Source organism: Plectropomus leopardus, chromosome 8 (genome assembly GCF_026936395.1).
Source record: "Plectropomus leopardus strain MGB_pleo_1.0 chromosome 8, ASM2693639v1, whole genome shotgun sequence".
NCBI classification, from domain to species: Eukaryota; Metazoa; Chordata; class Actinopteri; order Perciformes; family Serranidae; genus Plectropomus; species Plectropomus leopardus.
This window is the reverse complement of record NC_142183.1, coordinates 29,174,727-29,194,233: the sequence shown is the minus strand read 5'-3', so window position 1 is coordinate 29,194,233 and position 19,507 is coordinate 29,174,727. Positions and strand designations below refer to the sequence as shown.

Genomic DNA, 19,507 nt, shown 5'->3' with positions numbered 1-19,507 from the left:
GTTTCAGCTTAAAATACTTGGTTTGGTCGTCAAAAACACATCTGGAAATGCCACGATGTGTTGTTAAAAATAGTTGCTTTTGTTGTTTGTTGGCCTTAAACAGTGGTCTGCTGCTTGGCAGCAATCTTCCCTAGGTGTCATCTAACATCCCCTCCTCCCCCTGATGAGGAACTCACTCCATGTACATGTGATCTGCATAAAATGTTCAAATATAGCATATCAGTGGTTTGTAGAGAGAACAATGCTAGCGTTTTATCCTACTGACAGGGCTGAAATATTGCAACATAGCTAGAAAGGGACACACAAAGCCAAGCAGTCATATAGGTTTTTTAACAAACTTCCAGGTTAGCTGAATTTATTTGGAAGAGCAAAAAAAGGTGAAAAGAAAATGATATGTAAAAAATCGGTGTTCTGGCTCAACTTTGACCTGACATACACACACCAAAGCTGTGTTTACACGCAGTTCCCAGAACAATACGTGATTATTATTAGACATTTTACTCTCACTTTCTTTTTCTGAATGAAGCACTTTGGATGAACAGTTGCTTGTTTACAACCAGATTCTGTCCTATCTGACTTTATTTAGCGATTTTGCTGCGATCTCTTTTCATATAGAGTAGAAAAGGTGGCCTAAACTATAAAAGCCAGACCCACATAAAAAGGAAACATCTTTCAAACCTGCATAAAACATTGAGAGTGAATCAAGGATGAATCATGAAGGGGATTTTGAAGCGGGCAGAGGGTAAGTAAACACCTAACACTCCTGTGCAAGTATCGCTCCTCTCGCTTACAGCAGGCCAAAGCCCACATGAGGTAATACAGCAAAAGTAATTGAGAAAATTGCAGCGTCTTAAACCACAGCCCTCTGTATTTTTCTTGAGGGTCGGTGGTTGTCAGAGGGGGAGTGGAGGAAGGTCCAATGTTGCGCCTTGGATCTCCCAGGTTGTTTAAACAGGAGAGAAGGATTGTAATCCACTGTGACAGGCCTGCAGCACTCAGGAGCTCAAACACATACATGCAGACAAAAACGCACACACGCAAACACACTTTACAACTGGAGGATGATGTGTGTGAGTGTGTGTGTGTGTGTGTGTGTGTGTGTGTGTGTGTGTGTGTGTGTGTGTGTGTGTTCAGGGGGGTGGTCAGCAGCCAAGTGTTGACAGCTACAAGTGCAACCACCAGGAACCAGGAAGTACAGACAGATCTGTGGGCTGATACATCTACCTACTGAGGCTGACTTTGAGCCTACATGCAAGCATCTCTGCACTCACTCCAAAAGGTGGTTTCCACGGCAACGGCAGAGACAGGGAAGAAAAAAGGGGGGCTTCAGCCTTGATGACAGCTGGGGCTTAACTGTGGATAGAGGACATAATTCCTGTCCGTCACAACAACCCCCTTCACCTTTAGAAAATGTGTCCTCGCCTGGTTGCCAGTTTGGTTAACTTGTATCCAATTTTTTAAAAACTGAGCAGTGCAAATGGGACACAAAATAACATATCTATTCAGAAGTTCCCAGTCAATAGTATTTCTTGTGTTTAAAAAAAGCAAGGTGTTGACATCACCTTGAACAGAGATAGTCGATGGAGTTTCTTTCAAATATGAGAGAGAAAAAGGTGCAGTACTGCACAAGGTATCTTCATTTCCCATTCTCCCTTGTCCTGCGCTGACCTGCAGCAGCTCAGAAATCAATGTCCAATTGCAGACCAAGAGGTAGAACTAATGGCTAGGTAAACCCTGACGCCTCCACACAGGAAACAGAAACTTGTGTGCACAGACAAACTGTTTACTTGAACTGTTAAAAACTTTCAAAAGACACGAAACTCAGAGGAACAAAATGACAAGTGGCACAAACACACAAACAGTGGACGATGCACACTCAGCTCACCTGGTTGATGTGTTTGAGTTTGTCTATGATCTGGCTGATGACTGGTTCAGGGGGCTTGTTGCTTCGAGTCTCTGAGCCAGGATGCGCTCGCTTCAGGCCAGGCCCGGAAAACCTGACAGGACAGGAAGAAAAAAAAATGTTTCAGATTTCTGATTGTTTAGAGGAGTTTCACTGAATTTACTAACCTAAATGTGAGCTTCAAGAGTGGAAGACATTATGAACCGCCGCTCCATCACTCCAAACAAGGTGCTTATCACCACCTAGTGTTGACTAAATGAATGACAGCTCTACTGGCCTTTTTTTTTTAGTTTAGGGGCAGCTCTGCAGAGCTGGGAAGTTCATTTGTAACTCTACCCTTACCAAAGGACTAACTTTTCCCTCGCTGAAGTCATTACATCTATAAAGTTAAACAGGGGATAACATCTTTTATGTTTCAAGATATCTTTTTATACTTTTAATAAAAGCTGTAGGGACTGCATAATTCTTTGAATGAAAGTATTTATGTTTAAAATGCTTCTGCAGAGAGGCTGTTGAATGCTGTTGTAAAATTTTGTGCAATTCTAAGTTTTGCCAAGAGATATAAAACATCTTCAAAGGAGCTGAACCATTACACAAGGTCCGGCTGATAATTAATTCCATACACATTAAAGTGTTCAATTAGTGGCTTTTAAATCATATCTGGTATTAATGAGAGGACATTAGCAGAGATGTGCTTTTGTCCTGCTCTAGCAGCGAGGGTATATTTAGGCACAAGCAGCCTACGGGCAGGTGCTCACATGTCTTTCTGTGTAGCTGAGGAAACACGGCTCTGTTGACACCTGCGTATGTTATCAAGAGGAGGAGCTGGTGAGTCTGAAACTTTCCTGCAGGTGTTTCTTCGCTCTTGGCAGAGCAACGATTTAACCCCTTCCCATCACACCATCACAGCCTTGGCACGAGACAAACATGTCTGGATGAGCTAGACTCAGGATTGAAAACACATCCTCCCCCAGGGTACCAGTGTGATATGAGTGTTGGTGAGGGCAGAGGTCATATCTCAGCGTAAATGCCATCTGCTGTATTGCTGCAAATGTTGGAAAGATGAAGGACAAATGCACCGAAGTGGGAAAAAATAATTTTCAGAGGAAGGGTGAATAAGAGAGAAATAGGTCTTGAATAAAATCTGTGTGAGTGAGATCGTGTGTGTGTGTGCAAAGCATGAGGTCATACTTTGTTCTCATCACTGTGACACCGCCCTGAGCACCCACACACACACCAGCACACACATACACCTTTCACCTGCCATCTCCATTCATCAGTCTTTCGCTCTCCCCTAAGCCAGACTTTTCATTAAACTCAAATTACATTTCCCCAGTTATTTATTCTTCTTATTAGCCATGATCTCACCCCCTCTCTGCTGCTAATTATCACATTAATAATGGAGAGAGATGTGTGATCCATTAGAGGAGGAAAAGAGGAAATATGGGTCGAGGAAGGAGGATTAAGGGAGAGAGATTTTGAGTGAAGATAAGGCGCCGAGGCAGGTTAGCGTTTCACGTGTTAGATGCCAGTCAGATAGTTTTACCAACACATTTAGTGCATATCAACGTTAAACTCCTTTTCACCGGTGATAGTCTCAGTTGTCAGCCCTCGCTTTGTTATCTGATCGTTTCTGTGTTATTGTTCGCTGCCAGCAGAGCTGATGGGATCAGTTAGCTCCAGTGATAACCTAATCTAATCTAACACCAATTACTATGCTATTAGGTCCAGTCTGAATGAGATGCCCCAGCATCAGAATCAACAACAGGAGGAGAAGAGACCCCAGGTGCTGAAGGAGTCTATAATGGAGTCTGGCGCTTTTCACACCAACTGATCACACTTCCACAGACGCAGGCGTGGTCAAAGGTCAGGGTACACGAGGTGTAAACAGACACTGTTAATACACTGTACGTCTTCAGGCTGTATGTCATCTTGAGCAAAACCAGAATCAATTTTAGATGATATCATAAAAATAGCTGTAAGGGACTGTATGCAAGTTATTGGGGTGGCGAGGGGCCCAATGCTTATCTTCTTTGAAAAAAAGAAAAAAGAAAAAGTAAACTAAAGCCCTCTGCATGGGTATTAATGTTTTTTTTCAACCCTCGCCTTTAGAAACAAACTAAAAACAGAAAGTGTGAAAATAATATAACTATTAAATTGGTACAACTTGTATATTTGTGTACCTGAATTGGATCGAATTGAATTTTATTATCACAAAAGATGTGATAAAAACAAGCAAATAAAAACAAGCATAGCAGAGATTGTGCAGGAGAAGTCAGAAAACCGGAGGGGCTTATTATAGTGAAAACCTCGACTCTAGAATTCACAATGTGTTCCAATTCTAAAGGTACTTCACTCCTGAACGTGACAATAGAACAGACAAAAGAAGAATTTACAATAATCATAAATGATACAGACACACATAACACATAAACACAACTGACACATTAACTACAGCACAAGTGTATTTTCACTTAAGACATAGCTCTAATTTGGGCCACCGATGTAGAGAAGTGAAAGTTGTCTTATTTAGCTATGCTTAGTGGCTTGTCTCTAAGGATAGCTGCGTCCATCTGTCTGTCTGTCTGTCTGTCTGTCTGTCTGTGCACCACTTTGGTCCAGCCTGAAATATCTCTGCGACAGAGTTGTGCATGGAAGATGCTTTTTTGTTAATTAGCGTCGCCCTGGTTCCCTCAACAAAAAGCCAGCAGTTTTTTTGCCATTAGATTTTGGGTGATTGCAGCAAATAAGCTCTGTGGCAAACAGAAGTTTATGCAACTTTAATGTTTCAAATGAACACAACTTTTATGATTTCTGAACCATAAATACAGTCACCAAAAGTAAAAAGTTAACACTAGGTTATAACGAGGCTGTAAAGTCACATTCAGCGTAATGATGCTTTGTAGTTTCATTTAATCATTTGTCAGCACCTGCTTTTTTAAGACAAGTAAAAGCGTAAAAAGTTCAAGAGTGTGGTGTTTACTGACGTATTTTATGTTGTAGAACAAAACATGAAAGTCTTTTAATCTTTTGTTAACAACATAACTTATTTCAGCCATCTAACCAAAACGAATAAAAAAACACCATTCACTTTGAGAAAAGGGAATGGAGAGTGCTGAAATGCTAACTCATTTATGGGTTTCTGGACTAATTACTGCAGCCCTTTGCAAGATAGATGGCCATAAACTGTGGTACAGATATGGATGGTACCCAGACAATATATTCTGCTGACATTGGTGATCCCTTGACATTTCTTCTAACACCACCACGAGTTTGACATTTGTGGATTTAAGTGAAATGTCTCAACAACTATTAAATTGAAATCTATGAAATTGTCCCTCTCAAGATGAATTGTAATCACTTTGGTAATGATTAAACCTTTCCTCTCACACCACCATCAGGCAAAAAATTACATTTGTTTTTTGACCAAATACCTGCAAAACTAATGACAATCCCATCTGCTTCAGATGTACTTTGTGTTTAGTCCTGAGGTAAACAGCAAAAGTTAGAACTGAGATGAGAGCTGGCAAACACCACACCTGCTTTACATGAGCACGCTAGCATTGTCGTTGTAAGCTGACAATAGAGTTTTTCTCAAAGTAATGCTTGAAAATGAGTCTTTTTGCTAACACTAGCTCATGGTGTGAATCACCATAATACCGTTACGATACTTAAGTCACAACACAATATTATTGTGATTTTGTAATATGTTGATTTTTTAGGGGGGAGTAACATCTCTTGTGATATATTGCAATTTATAACCTTTTTTCAACAGAAAATATGTGTCCAAACTTTGTCAACACCTTTTTTTGTCTAATAAGATAAAGTCCTGAGTCTGTTCATCTACCTTCAATCATTTTTATTACAGCAATATGTATCTAATGGATCGAAAAAGTAATTGATTTTGTTCTTCTAGTATGCTATCAAAAGTTTTATTTGTATTTGCAATATTAATAATTGATCTGATTAACCAAATAAATGCTTGGCATCCGTGTATCGATATATTGCCACGCAAAATACTGCAATACTATGCTGTATCGATTTTCTCCGTTACTGCTAACACTGGCACATTTACAGGGATGTTGGTTATTGTGAGTTGAATGTGAAAAAAACACTAAAGTCCTGGTATAGAGACAGAACTCTCACTCCTTACTTTCAGCAAAATGCACCTTTATTTACCAAAGTACAAATGAATGTGTTTCTTTGTTATGACTTTTTATGCAACTATTACCTGTTTTCCAGCTCTCCCAAAAACAGTCAGACTACTTTATCTTCGGCCAAAAAATGACCTCCCCTCGCACTATTCATTTTCCTACAGTTCCTGACTTTAGTGTTCACAGTTGACATAACATCTAATCTTTTATCACTTATCACACACGCCTGAGTTTACACTGCCATTTGATCCAAAAGAGGAATGAAAATTCAATGTTTTGACTTGACACGGCACCCCATCTGTTATCACAGTTATCAGTGTAACGCTCTTTGATGTGGTGAAAAGTGTTGCTCCTGTGATCTTGGCTGCAGGTGGGATGGTAAACACACCTGATAAAAAAAAAGCGCCAAATTTAGCTCCAAAGATCACTCCTCAAGTATCAGAGACATTCAGTATCCGACCCCTCCAGCGCTTATCCCCCCACCCCACACTACCCACCCACCCACCCAATCTAAATTTATCTGCATGAGACAATACGAGCATGAATGCCACGTTTGGCTCTGGAGTTGGTCCTGTCTGTGAGGATAATGGAAGATGATCCAGAACAAATCTGGGAATGACAATGTACCCCCAGTGAATTTGCAGGCATATGCCCTCACAGATGACAGAGGATTGCTTGCCTGGAGACATTGTAATCTCTCCATCACTTCGTCTCCTTTCCTGCCTCCCCACACCTTCCTATCGCACTGTTTGGTCCAGCTTGTAATCATCCCCTCAGGACAGCTCTGCCCCAGTGCCATCCTGATGTCTCCTCTCAGATTGAGATTCTTTTCTATCTCCTGTGACAGACTCTCTTTCAGCACTTTGAGTAAGCTCTGAATTTATTCTCACTCCTCCTCGGGAACAAGAGGTAAAACATTAACCTGCAGCGCTCCTCGTCTGAATTGTGTGCCTCTGCATTGATTAAAGCTAAAAAAAAAAAAAGTAGAAAAGGACAATATCTATAACCATCTAAGCCAAATTAAAATTGGAACCTGCTGACGGCGCAGGCAGAAAGGAGGAAGTTATGATGTGTGGAGCCAAAGGACAGGGGTGAAGTGAAATATTGCGCAAAGCAAATGAGGTTCTGCAGGGTGCACAAGAGATGTTGAATGAAGGAGGGGAGAACGATCGAAACAGCAATTAACTAAGCGAGAAGAAGGTGACAGCACGCCTGACATTAATAACATCCCATAGAGCCAAAGTCAAGATTTACACTCACACTCGATGGGAGAGGGGGGCCCTCATGTGAGGCTCATCAGCTCAGGGCAAACTTACCCTTCAACTCACCTACACTCTACACACTTGCTGTGCTGCTGGAGCATTGGGAATTCAAGAATCAGAGCAGACTATTTGTATAACTGATCATCTAGAAAGGCAATAAACCTGAGCAGGACCATCCTGCAGGCTGCAGGTGTGCTGTGGAGTGGATCTGTCTATAGAGCTCACAGTGTGTTTTACCGCTGTAAATAAGGGAAAATGAGACGCTGATTTACCTGTCTGTCATCTCCTGCCCATTCCAGCAGAGGGAGTGGTTTGCTGGAGCAGGCTCACGGCTGCACAGCGCCTCCCCAAGACCACTGTAGAAGGAGCTGAAGCCTTTCAGGTTGGATATGAACTCCCTGAAGAAAGAAAATGTTCAACACAGAGAGAGACAAAGAATAAAACTTCAGATAATCTGAATATGACTCACCCACATCAGCAGGGAGAAGAGCAGTAAGATAAAACTGCCCTACAATGAGAGAAGGAGAGACACAAGGAAAGAAAATACAGAGGAAAGGAGGCCTAGATGGAAAAAGAGAGAGAATTTGGCTTGAGAGCAAGTCGATGAGATGCCCCTTGAGAAGGAGAGAGTAAAGAGGCGAGAATAAGCAGTGTCTCTATTCCTAATTGACATTAATCTGGCCATTGTGCTGCCGAGGCCAGCAGCCCCGCTGGGCATTATTACACTGTTCATTTAAGCCTGTTATTGCATCAGGGGTGTTGAAAACACTCCAGAGGCGCAAGACTGAGTGCCACAAGGAAGCAGGAGGAAACCTGTCCACAGAATCAGGGACAATATTTGTCTGTCAGACATATATTGCCCCTGTAGCGGTCTGGAGAGTGAGCGCTGCTTCATCAGCTGCAAGGAACTCAGTCAGGATTACGACTCCCTATTTCCTCACCTGCGGAGCCCAGCCAAAGTCTCATCAGAGTCCGAGGATGAGGGCTGAGTGTTGCGGGCTGCGGAGGCAGCGGGAGGCTGTGGAGGAGGGGATCCGACTGAGCGGGAGGCCCGCTGAGGAGTGTGTCCACACATCCCGCTCACCTGCAGAGGAGAGAGAGGAGAAAATGAGAAACCAGGATTGAGTGAGTGAATTCTGCTCCCCAAACCTCTTCACCTCACTTATGTTTCATTGCTCCCGCTTCCTGGCCCTAAGCCTGTTTATTCAAACTCTTAATAGCAGTGACAGTGCAGACAGTAAGAACCTGTCAACAGCCAAACTGCCGGCCTTACTCAGCTGAGCCCCTCTGCAAATTGTCATCTGTTTGGGTTTGTTTATTTTTGGGAGGGATGAAAGCAGGGGGGATTTGCATAACAAACAAGTCATTGTATCGTCTGCCAGCCGTTTCCGCCTTGTTCGAATTTGTAATCATAACACTCCAAAAACGCGAGCGTGAAAATAAGGCCCCTCGTTTGCTTCTTCTTCCCCCATATAAATGCCATTGTGTTTCCACACGGGACGACATAACAATAATAAATAAGAAGTCCCTCTCTGTCTCTCAGAGATAATGGACCTGGCACATTCTTTTCAGGTGCAATAAAAATGCAAATGGCTGTTAATGTTTAGCTTGTGGTTTAATGATTTGCCGGTGGTTTAATTTCCCCCGGGGATACTGGCCGAGGCTTAATTCTGCCATGTAATGTTAACAGCTAATTGTGCCCAGCTCCCCTTTAAGTGAATAGGCTGGCACTACTGCTGCTGAATACTGATGTGACCCGATAGAGCAGCAATGGACATCTTTATCTGGGGGCAACCGTGGACACAAACACACGCATACACACACCGGTTTCCTAGCATAAACAAAAATGAAACATTCTATGCAATTATTCATTTGCACATAATGCACCCAGGCCCATTAATATGATAAACATGCTTTCCTACATAATATAACGGAAAACCAACACGCTTATTTATTGCATGCATGCTGACGCACACAGAAATGCTGATCAGCCCTAAGACAGAATCATCAGGGTTAATCAATGCAGCCTCATCATCCAAGGATACGGTTATAGTTACGGAACAGACTGCTCAATCTACACACACACACACACACACACACACACACACACACACACACACACACACACACACACACACACCTTGAGTCACAGATGGTTGAGTTCTCTTGCACCAAGCATTCACTAATACCTCACATCCCTGACTAGCCATCTCCACTAATACTGCCCTACTGTGTACTTGGGGAAATCTCTCTCTCTCTCTCTCGCTCTCTCTCTCTCACACATACACACACACACACACACACACACACACACACACACACACACACACACACACACACACACACACACACACTTCAGCCTATTGTCTCTGCCATCTCATTCTCTTCCTCTCGTGTAATTCTCTCGTTTTCCTGCGCCTGGAGCGAGTGCCGGAGCTCCCACAGGCCATGATTAATGTGATTGGAGATGCGTTCCTCTTTTTGTTTGTGCGTTCCCGGGAAGCCGTAGGGGAGCTGTGGCACAAGGGAGAGACTGATTCAGCACGCGGGCCCCTCCGCCGCCTCCCCATCCCGCCTGCCGATTGTTTCCGGATTCTTCAAGGAAGGGGCTCATTAGTGGGGTATTAATATCACCCAGGGCTGGACTAACACAACCAACAGGAGAGTCTGCAGATAAAGCCTGCCTCAGCGTGAGAGCTCTAAAATATCTGTGCACTTTTATCTGCACTGACCAGCCAGTCTCACTGAGAGGGAGAGAGGTGCTGACGGCCAGTAATATAACACACACACACACACACACACACACACACACACACACAGACATATAGTCCTCACAGTCCACATGTCCATGCACTTGCGCACCTGCGTCTCAGGTTCCATGTGGTGCTGTGCTTGTGCAAACACGGGGTAAAGATAAACTCAAACAAATCAATGGCAATTCGTGTGGACACTCCAATGAATAATCAGGCTTATACATTAATCTTGATCAAAGGAGTCATTAATAAGAAAACAGTTTGTGAAGGGGAGGTGATACTATCAGTGTTATAAAGGTGGCAGGGTGCCATGCACAGCTGTAACAACATATTGGAGAATATTTGGTGAGTAATGTTTGTGTTCCAGGGAAGTCCAGGCTCAGGGTAGAGACTGACTCAGCACTCAGCCCTCCTCCTCCTCCTTCTCCTTCTCCTCCTCTTCTTCCTCCTCCTCCTCTTCCTCCATCTCTATGCATTATGTCACCAGCATTGGAACTGACTTCTAGTTTAATGCACACATTATAGGCATCCTATTTCAGATGAAGCCCTTTCAAATCCTCTCAGTGAAGTGGAAATGAAGGGAAAGTCTCACTATATGTCAGAAGTACAGTTATACCAGACAGCTATCATAGTTATAACTTCAAATGGATACTGCACTGTCTGGGTTGGAAATAGGGAAGATGCTGCAACAATCTCACAGCCTGATGTGGTTTAAATTGTTCAAATTTTGATCAAGCCAGCTAGAGCAGCTGTTATCAACCTTTTCTGCCCAACAGCCAAGCTCAAGACCTCCTCAGAGGTTCTATATATGAGATTTTGGATATAATATACTGTAGCAGCAAAGAACAGTTTTCTATGTAAAGATATAGTGGCGTTATGGCCTCCCTATGCAGAGAATAAAGTCACACTCCATCTGTGTGTTGTCATGCGAGCTTCTCTGATCTCTGTTGTGGTACATGATGCAGCCACACGTGCATTTTAGTGCACATGGGTCCCTCCGTGTGTCTGTCTAGCTACTGGTCAAACAGGCCATTCCAAACCCACAGTGGCGGCGGTCACGGAGTCATAATGTCCACCCTCTGATCCCCCTCAGCTTCCTGGTTAACACTTTTAGCTCGGTCAGCACACTTGCTGTTGTTAGCACCATCAGCACTGTTAGCACCGTTAGCTTGGCTAACACTGCTAGCCATCAGCATTCCTGTTCAGCCACCTTCATGTTTGCTTTTGACATCAGAGGTGAGAGCCGTGTGCAGGAAATCCAGGCCTAAATTCTGAATGTTGTATATAGCACTTTAAACAGATACCAGTAAACGTGTTCAGGTTAGGGCTGAATGTCATTTAAAGGTATATGTGATGTAACACCATTACCTTTAATATTAAGTTCAGTTTAGTGGAGTTTGCATTTATATTACTGGAGTAAGATGGATGTTTTTAGCTAACTAGTTCATTTCAACTGTTTATCTCTTTTTTTTTTATTTATTAACATTACTGTTAACTTAGCAGACTAGCTATTTCAGCAGTTAATAAATTACTTTTAAGTTAGCTAGCAAGCATTTTCAAATGTTCATCCAGTACTTTTTATTTAGATAACTAGCTTCTCCACCACTTATCCATTTGTTTTATGTTAGCTAACTAACTATTTCAACTGTTTATCAATCAGGCTCATTTAAGTTAGCTAATAAGCTTTTTAACCACTTATCCATTACTTTTTACGTTAGTTAACCTGCTATTTCAACAGTTTTTTCATTACTTTTACACTAGCTAACTTGCTAATTAAGCTGTTTCTCAATTACTCTGAAGTTAATTTTAGATAATTTGTAACTGTTTGCCTGTTACTTTTAGCCAACTTATTAAAATTGTTTATCCATGTTTGGATGTTGTTATTTCTTAACCAAAAACAATGACAATATATATTTTTTTGATTTTTTTTTTTCCTCTTCAAATAAGCTGAGCTAGCTAATTCATGATCCTTCCACTTACCCATCAAAATGTCTGAAGTACCAGCAAGAGAGTTGTCTGGTGAATGCACTACAAAACTACAGGTGTTCAAAACAAGTGTCAGATCCAGCCTTTTATAAAAACATCCCACATCTAATCCACAATCAGTGACATCATCAGCAAGTTACAAGGATACACATACACCACACACTAAATAGGAATACAAATACCAGTGCGGTTTTAAAATCAAAGGTTTAGGCTTATCGTTTTTGTAACTGATAATTGTCTTTTTCCCTATTTTTGAAATGGTCTTTTGATGTTTTAATACATGTTGCGTCTCTGCGTTAATCCTCTAACTATACATTTTATAATAGCAAAACTAATAAAGGCCTGTGTGTCCATTTTTAGATTATCCTAATTAAACTGGGTTATTGAGACAAGTGAACATTTTGTCTCATATCTGTTCACTGTGGATATGAAGAATTCTAATTCACCGATCAAAGCCGGTTAAAAAAATAACACATGTACTCACACAGAATTTATCTCTCAATCATTTCAGCTCAGTATGCCTATTTAGTAAATCCACCGCTTTGGGAAATTTGACCTCACTTTAATGAGATCAACAAAATCCCCAAATATTGTGAAAATTGTCATTTGTTGACATTTTGGCACAAAGTTGAAGTTCCCCTACATGGTGAAACCTAAAATTGTCAGTACTAAAACATATAGGTGACTAAATAGGCCCTACTGAACTTAATTCACTAAAATTGGCGCGTAAGCTGTGCAGATCAGAGTCTAATTTAAAACGAGATGTTTGTGCATCGAGTGATGCTTGTAAGGAACATGGATTTCACACTTCTCACTCAGAGTTCTGCAATTCCTGAAGCATTCAGAGCTGTGAAAAGCTATTAAAGCCTGATGTCTTTTTGATTTTATAGATGCTGTTCTGACATGGTAGAAACAGATCTGTGGCTCTGAAGTAGGTACATGATGTTTGCTCTCAAACAGAAAAACAGGTGAAAAAAAACAAGTGTAAAGAATGTGATTTGAACCCAGAGAAGGTGTAATGAGGGGAAATAGTCAGCATTGAAGGGACGATAAAGATTTGATGAATGGCTCTTTAGTTCAAGTGATGTTATGCAAATGTGTAATTAAGCTTTGTAACCAAATTATAAAAGCCTGTCAATTTAGCTATGATCTGCTAAATAAGCACAATTCTTATTCTTCACCATTACGTCAAATGTCTTGGTTACACATGCAAATAAATTTGTAATTTACATTGTCAAACAAACTGAAGATTGCACCTTAAGGACTTCCATAATTCATATCAAGCGCATGACTCCATTAATAATAACTATGATATGTAACAGCATTCATAAACATGATTTATTACACGTTTGAAAGCTCAAATGGCTATTACAGCTTCTGTATCTACAGTAAGCTACATAATTGAATGGACAAATGCAGTAGATTTAATTGGTGCTCTTGTTTCCTCACTGAAGCAACAGTTCATATGTGATTTGATCTGTTTGAGCTGTTTTTGTGTACAAAAGGGAAGACAACAAAAAAGAGATAATGAAAAGTGTGTTACTGACAAACAACAAATACCACCACGCAGTTGTATGCCTCCGCACACCAGTCAAGTTGCACTTAGAGTTTAGATCCATTAAACCCAAGGTTAGTGTCAGCAATTCAGTGTCTGACCAAATATCTCCCCCTTCAGTTCCTAACATATGAGGTTGAGTAATGGCCAAGAAGTGTTTTTGCAAAACATTGTGATGGCACAGTTGACCTTTGATCTCTTGGATATAAAATGTCAAAACTTCATTATATACTATTAGACATTTGTGTAAAAACTGAGTGTATTAATTCTTGAATTATGGCAAAAAAAACACATTTTATGAGGTCACCATGACCTTGACCTTTGACCACCAACTTCTATTCAGCGCATTCTTGAATCCAAGTGGACATTTGTGCCAAATTTGAGGAAACTCCTTCAAAGCCATCTTTAGATATTACATTCACAAGAATGAGGCACTTGCCAGGCCACTGTGTCCTTGACCTTTGAAGACCAAATTTTACTCAGTTCATCGCTGAGTTTATGTCAGATTTGAAAAAAATACACTCAAGGTGTTCTTGACATATTGCTTTAACACGAATGAGACCAATGCAAGGTCACCATGACCTTGACCTTTGATTTATGAGCACCAAAATCTAATCAGTTCATCCTTGAGTCCAAGTGAAAGTTTGTGCTAGATTTGAAGAAATTCCTTTAAGGCGTTCTTGAGACACTACGTTCACAAGAACGGACGTATGTATGTACGAGAAACTCAAAAAAACGTAATGCCTCCAGCCTCAGCTATCGCCAGCACAGAGGCATTAAAATATTACAGGCACACAAAGAAACATGTCATATTAGACTCATAACTAAGCACCTGACTGTGTCGAGTGTCTAACGACACACAATTCATATGCCCAGCTGTATATCTCCTCCACTCTTGGTCAGATCCATCATATTTCTGCCTCAACCTACTTCCCTTCCTCCTTCTCAGCCGAGGGGTCACAGGGTGATGGATGTCTCCTCCACACTCTCCTGTTCTCCTTCCCCTTGGGCTCGCTCTTTGCACTCTCCCCTCCATTCCTCCCTTTTTTTCTCTCCTCCATGTCTTTGTCGCTCTTCCTCTCCTTCTCCTCGGTAACCGGTAAAAATAGAGCTTCATAAATCATGCATCTTCTCTCAAAGCAGTGCGTAAGAACGAGAGGAAAAGAAATAAATGGGGGGGATGAAAGAGAGAGAGAGGGATGTTGAGGATGAGATGCAGAGACGGAGGTGGATGACATCAAACTCCAGGAGAGGGGTAGGAAGTTGACAAGGGAATAGATTGAAGCTGCAGGGCTCTTGGCTGCCCTCTCCGTCTCTCTGAACATTGGCTGATTCACGCTGGAGTTGCACCGGATGGAGGAAATGAATGTTAACATGCCGGGGAGCGGGCTGGCAGACGATGAGTGGTCATCTCCCCAGCACAGTTACATGTTTCAAGTCGACATAGAAGAGACAAGATGTCTTCCTCACACCTCGAGGACTCTTTTACTCAGATAGAGTCGATCCGTTTGTCACCTTCAGTAACTAGAGTCTACGTTCTCACCAGAGGGGAGGTTAAGTGAAAGACACCGAGCACAGCTGCAGCTTTTACAATCACGTGAAGCCACAAAATAAGACATAGTGCTCCACAGATCCAGTATGCTGCTGTACATAATATTTAAGTAAAAGATTACTAAGCTTTTCACTTTACAGCCACATGCACACATTTCGAAGACCAGCTAGAATTTATACAACCCAGAAATGGTTTTTAGAGCTAAAAATCATATATATGATACTGCTTAGACTGTTCAGTGTTTATCAGACTAGGGGTATGGGGAGTAATTTCAGTTTTTTTGTTTGTTTTTTTGTTTAATCTTGACCTTATTTTCCTTTAGTCTTTCCTAGAGTGACTGGAGTAAAAACCACATGACTCTCCCTCTATTTCTATGGTGCAAGATTTTTTGATTCAATTATTCCTGAGTGAAATTTCAAATGCGACGCGAAATTAAGCAATTTTGATGAAACGTCACTATTTTAAGCTTAGATTTGGTTGTGTTTCCTAAAGAAGTGTTCAACGCACATGTGTTCAAGGACTGTTGAAAATTTGAAAATAATTTCTGCTTTTACAGTTTCTTGCTCTGAAAAATTCAGTAAGTTTAACAATTTCAAAAAAAAACTTATGCCTTTCAAGCCTGCCAGTTAATTTTGGGGTTCAGAGGGTATTTAAAATTAATAAAAATACAAGAGTCCCTTCCCAGTGTTTATAAAATTATTTGACATGCCTCCACACGTTTTGCACCATCACCTCCCTTTTCATAAATAACAGTCTCTTACCATTTACCAAAGGATATCATTTAGACATGGTGCCAGTAGTGCAGTTTGTCCTGGGCGTCCGAGGCTTTATCCATGAATGTTTTATAAAAAGCTCTAGATCTAAATATGTGGTCACAGATATGTTTAAAAAATAAGAATAAGCTTAAAAATAATAATGAACCCTGAATCTAATATTCTGTTTTACGTTCATACTACTACTTAAATAAAAGTACTTAGTTACATTCCACCACTGGTAACATAAATGCACACATTTAATCATTTTTTTCCAGTTCTAGTCAATACATTTATGATTATAGCATTTGCAAAGTAATCTCTACTCAATACTAATAACAAAAAACTACCAATGTTTTTAACATCACAATTTATAATTAGTCTGAAAAGAGGAAAAAAAGTTTTTTAAGGGTAAACAAGATGGCTGTGTGCCTAAAAAGCATCAAAATAAAGCTTGTTTATCAAAACCATGCTCCAAAATACTACCGAAATCTCACATAAAATTATACTTAAGATTATTACTTATGTATTAATTTGTAAAAGCCATTTCTTTTCTTTTTTTGTTTATTTCATCTTGATTACTATTGTAATTTTCTTTTCAGTTTTTTAACTGATTTTACAGCCAATGATTTGAACATTTCTGACATTGGCGCCTCCCTGTGGTGGTATAAAAAAGAACACTGTGACTGCAATGCATGTTGGCAGCCCCCCATAAACCCACCCACACCATGAACTTGTTGGCAGACACTCCAGTCTGCAATGTTGTTACATACATTCACTAACTGAACTGCAGAATTACACAGAATTACACTGAGTAATTACCAAATAAAGTTCCACCTCTTTGCTTCTGTCAATACATGCACACATTCGCTCCCCGCTCATCCTCACATGCATGCTTTCTGTTACTCCTCCCTCTCTCTTCTCTGTATCTCTTTCTTGGCCAGGAGTCGATTACATGACGTTTATCTGTCGATACGAAGAAGGAGGGTCATGATGCACATTGACCTTTTCAGACAGACCACCAATGCGGCACCATCCATCTGAATAATTTAAAAGATACTATAATTACATGAAAAGGCTTCACTACTTCATGTCGAGGTTTGCTTGTGAAATGCAGGTAAAAATCAAAATACCTCAACATAATACAAAACTTCTGCTGAAACAGACTGTAGTTTTGTTAACTGACTGTTGTTCATTTGAGGGATTCTGGTTCTGATAAGCAGGCATTCAGTTGAGTTTAATACAAGAAATAGTCGTGTTTTCTTCTTGCTGTGTTCTTGAAGCATCAAACACATAATTTTGTGCATACTGGTGAATTTTTATGCGCCAATTTGTGAATTTTCTTTATCAACTTATAGTATAAATGTCTTAGATTTTGTCAAAATGACAGTCCTCTACTATTGTCATGCTTTTAATATTGAGGGGGACATCTCCCCTGCGTCCCCCTGAAATCTAAACCTGTGGCCTCATAAGAGAAAAGACTACAACCGACCACCAACCAGCAGTTACCTTCTGTGTCTACGCAAGAGAAAATAACTCCATGCTGTGGCAGCAGACGGCAGTAGGCTGTATTCGTAACTCAAAAAGGGAAACCAGAATATCGTCATGGCACTAGTTAGCAAGTTAGTACATTTTCAACACAATCCAAAAGAATAAAGCTTATTTAAAGTGCATCAGTGAATAACAAGACAAACCATCAGGAAATGTTTCCGCAACAGAGCTCAATGGTTAAAGAAAAATAAGCTTATAACAAGTTTTTTTTGATCTCTAAATTAAATGTTGGTTTGCTTTCCTCACTTCTGTTTCTCTTCTCATATGCTAAACTGAACTGATTTCTCTCAGCAATAGCTCTGCTATCCCCAAGACGATTTAACATACTGAATCAGCTGAGAAAAAGCCGACAATGGCCAACGAGAGCCAGCGAACACACCCTGGCGACTAGGTCAACAAATGTGGACCAACGGCCCAACACTGACCAACGGCTGACTGTCAGCTTGATGTGTCAGGACCTTCGATGCCTTCACAGCTTCTCTCTCCTTCTTTGTGTCTCTACAAATCACGTTACCTTTCGAGATTACAAGATCATGAGATCATGCAAGAATCCAGCCCTGCTCTGGATAGCTCCCTTGCTAAAAATCTCTACACAAAATCCTGAAAATCTACTGGTGGACAAATTTAGAACTGCAACCTCATCAAACCCCAATATAGTATATGGAAGGGCAATTTCGAGTTAATTGGCTAAAATGTTGAAAAAAATGCTAATGGTCCTTTAATCCTTAAAGGCAACAATTCAAACAAGCACTGCATTCAAACAAGTCCTAAATTTGAGTTCAAGTAATCAGGTGTTGTCTAATTTTGGCTGATCTCCCTCGACTCCTCAGTGAGACAAAATTAGCCTTTTGGGAAACAATGCCTCTGTCCCTTCAATGACACCACTGAGCGAGGACTGTCTCTGTGAGATTACATTCAAACACACACACACGCACACGCACACACGACCTTGTCACAGTGCTGCACAATACGCGACCATTGCAGCTTTAATCCTATATACTGGAACCAGAGTCAGAGCCATAAACACAGTGTAAAGTCATCTGTGCTGACTGGAACTGCAGGCTGAAATAAACCCACACAAGACTTATTAAATTTTGGATAAGGATCTCACACACACACACACACAGTGAACGATTTCCCCAAAGTCAGCGATTCATGGATGCAGCCACGCCCTCGCGCTGTAGAGTAAGTGAGGTCAACCTGTGTGTTAATAAATGATGGGTTCTGAGTGGAAACCTGGTCACCACGGGGATTCGGGGTGTGAGAGTGAAAAGTTCAGCAGATATACGGGAGCAAAAGCACATCCAGCTCTGTAACTCTGGCAGAGAAAAAGGTCTTCATATTTCATGAGCACTTCTCCCTGACTTCACATGTGGGCTACGAACAAACTTGACGGTTTTATCAGAGTTGAAACCACACATAACGGGTCACCGCTGCTGAGGAGTGAGAGACGAGTTTCAGTGAGACATGCTGGGAGCATTTGTCTGACTGCCTCCCTCTCCTTTCGATTATTTTCCACTCTTTATCCAGCTCAGTCCAAGGTGCATTCTCTGCTTTCAATGTAGGGGAATTACATGTTGCAGCTGTGTCTAGTTGTTTGAAATGCTTTTTTACAAGGTGATATCTAGTTGTTGGTGTGAAGAAATGTGTCCTGGATCACTTATCCCCCGTCGCACAATAAAAGTCCTCTGACCTGAACTGAAAGTGGTATTTATTTAATTTCTTCACAGCCTGTGTGTTTTTCTGAAGGACAAAGTTTGACCATGACATTAGCGCCGCTTCATCATAAATTTGAGCTCCCTCACTCATTTCAATGAGACCACCGCGTTGGCACAGTCCGAGCGCAGGTCCACAGCATTCCATCCGACAAAAATGGTCTGTACTGAGCTCTGAAAAAAACGATGTGTTGTATCACACAAGTTTCACACAAAATGTATGTGTGTAAAATGTGTGTTAGAGGCTGCAGTTTAGAGTATAGTAGTGTAATAATGTACCTTTCCACTCCAAATATAATGCATCAGTACTTCTACTGCTTGATT

The 19,507-nt window shown here is 41.0% G+C and overlaps 1 protein-coding gene across 2 annotated transcripts in view; it reads right to left on the bottom strand.

Moving 5' to 3' along the window:
* The window catches only part of gpc3 (glypican 3), a 139,592-nt gene that overhangs the window by 39,678 nt on the left and 80,407 nt on the right, over positions 1-19,507 (bottom strand). For both annotated transcript variants that reach the window (XM_042493550.2, XM_088081347.1), the window contains exons 4-6: positions 8,261-8,403; positions 7,592-7,717; positions 1,886-1,997 (exon numbers count right to left, since the gene is read on the bottom strand). In XM_042493550.2, coding sequence (XP_042349484.1) covers positions 1,886-1,997; positions 7,592-7,717; positions 8,261-8,403 — 381 coding nt within the window. The remainder of the gene's footprint in view (positions 1-1,885; positions 1,998-7,591; positions 7,718-8,260; positions 8,404-19,507) is intronic.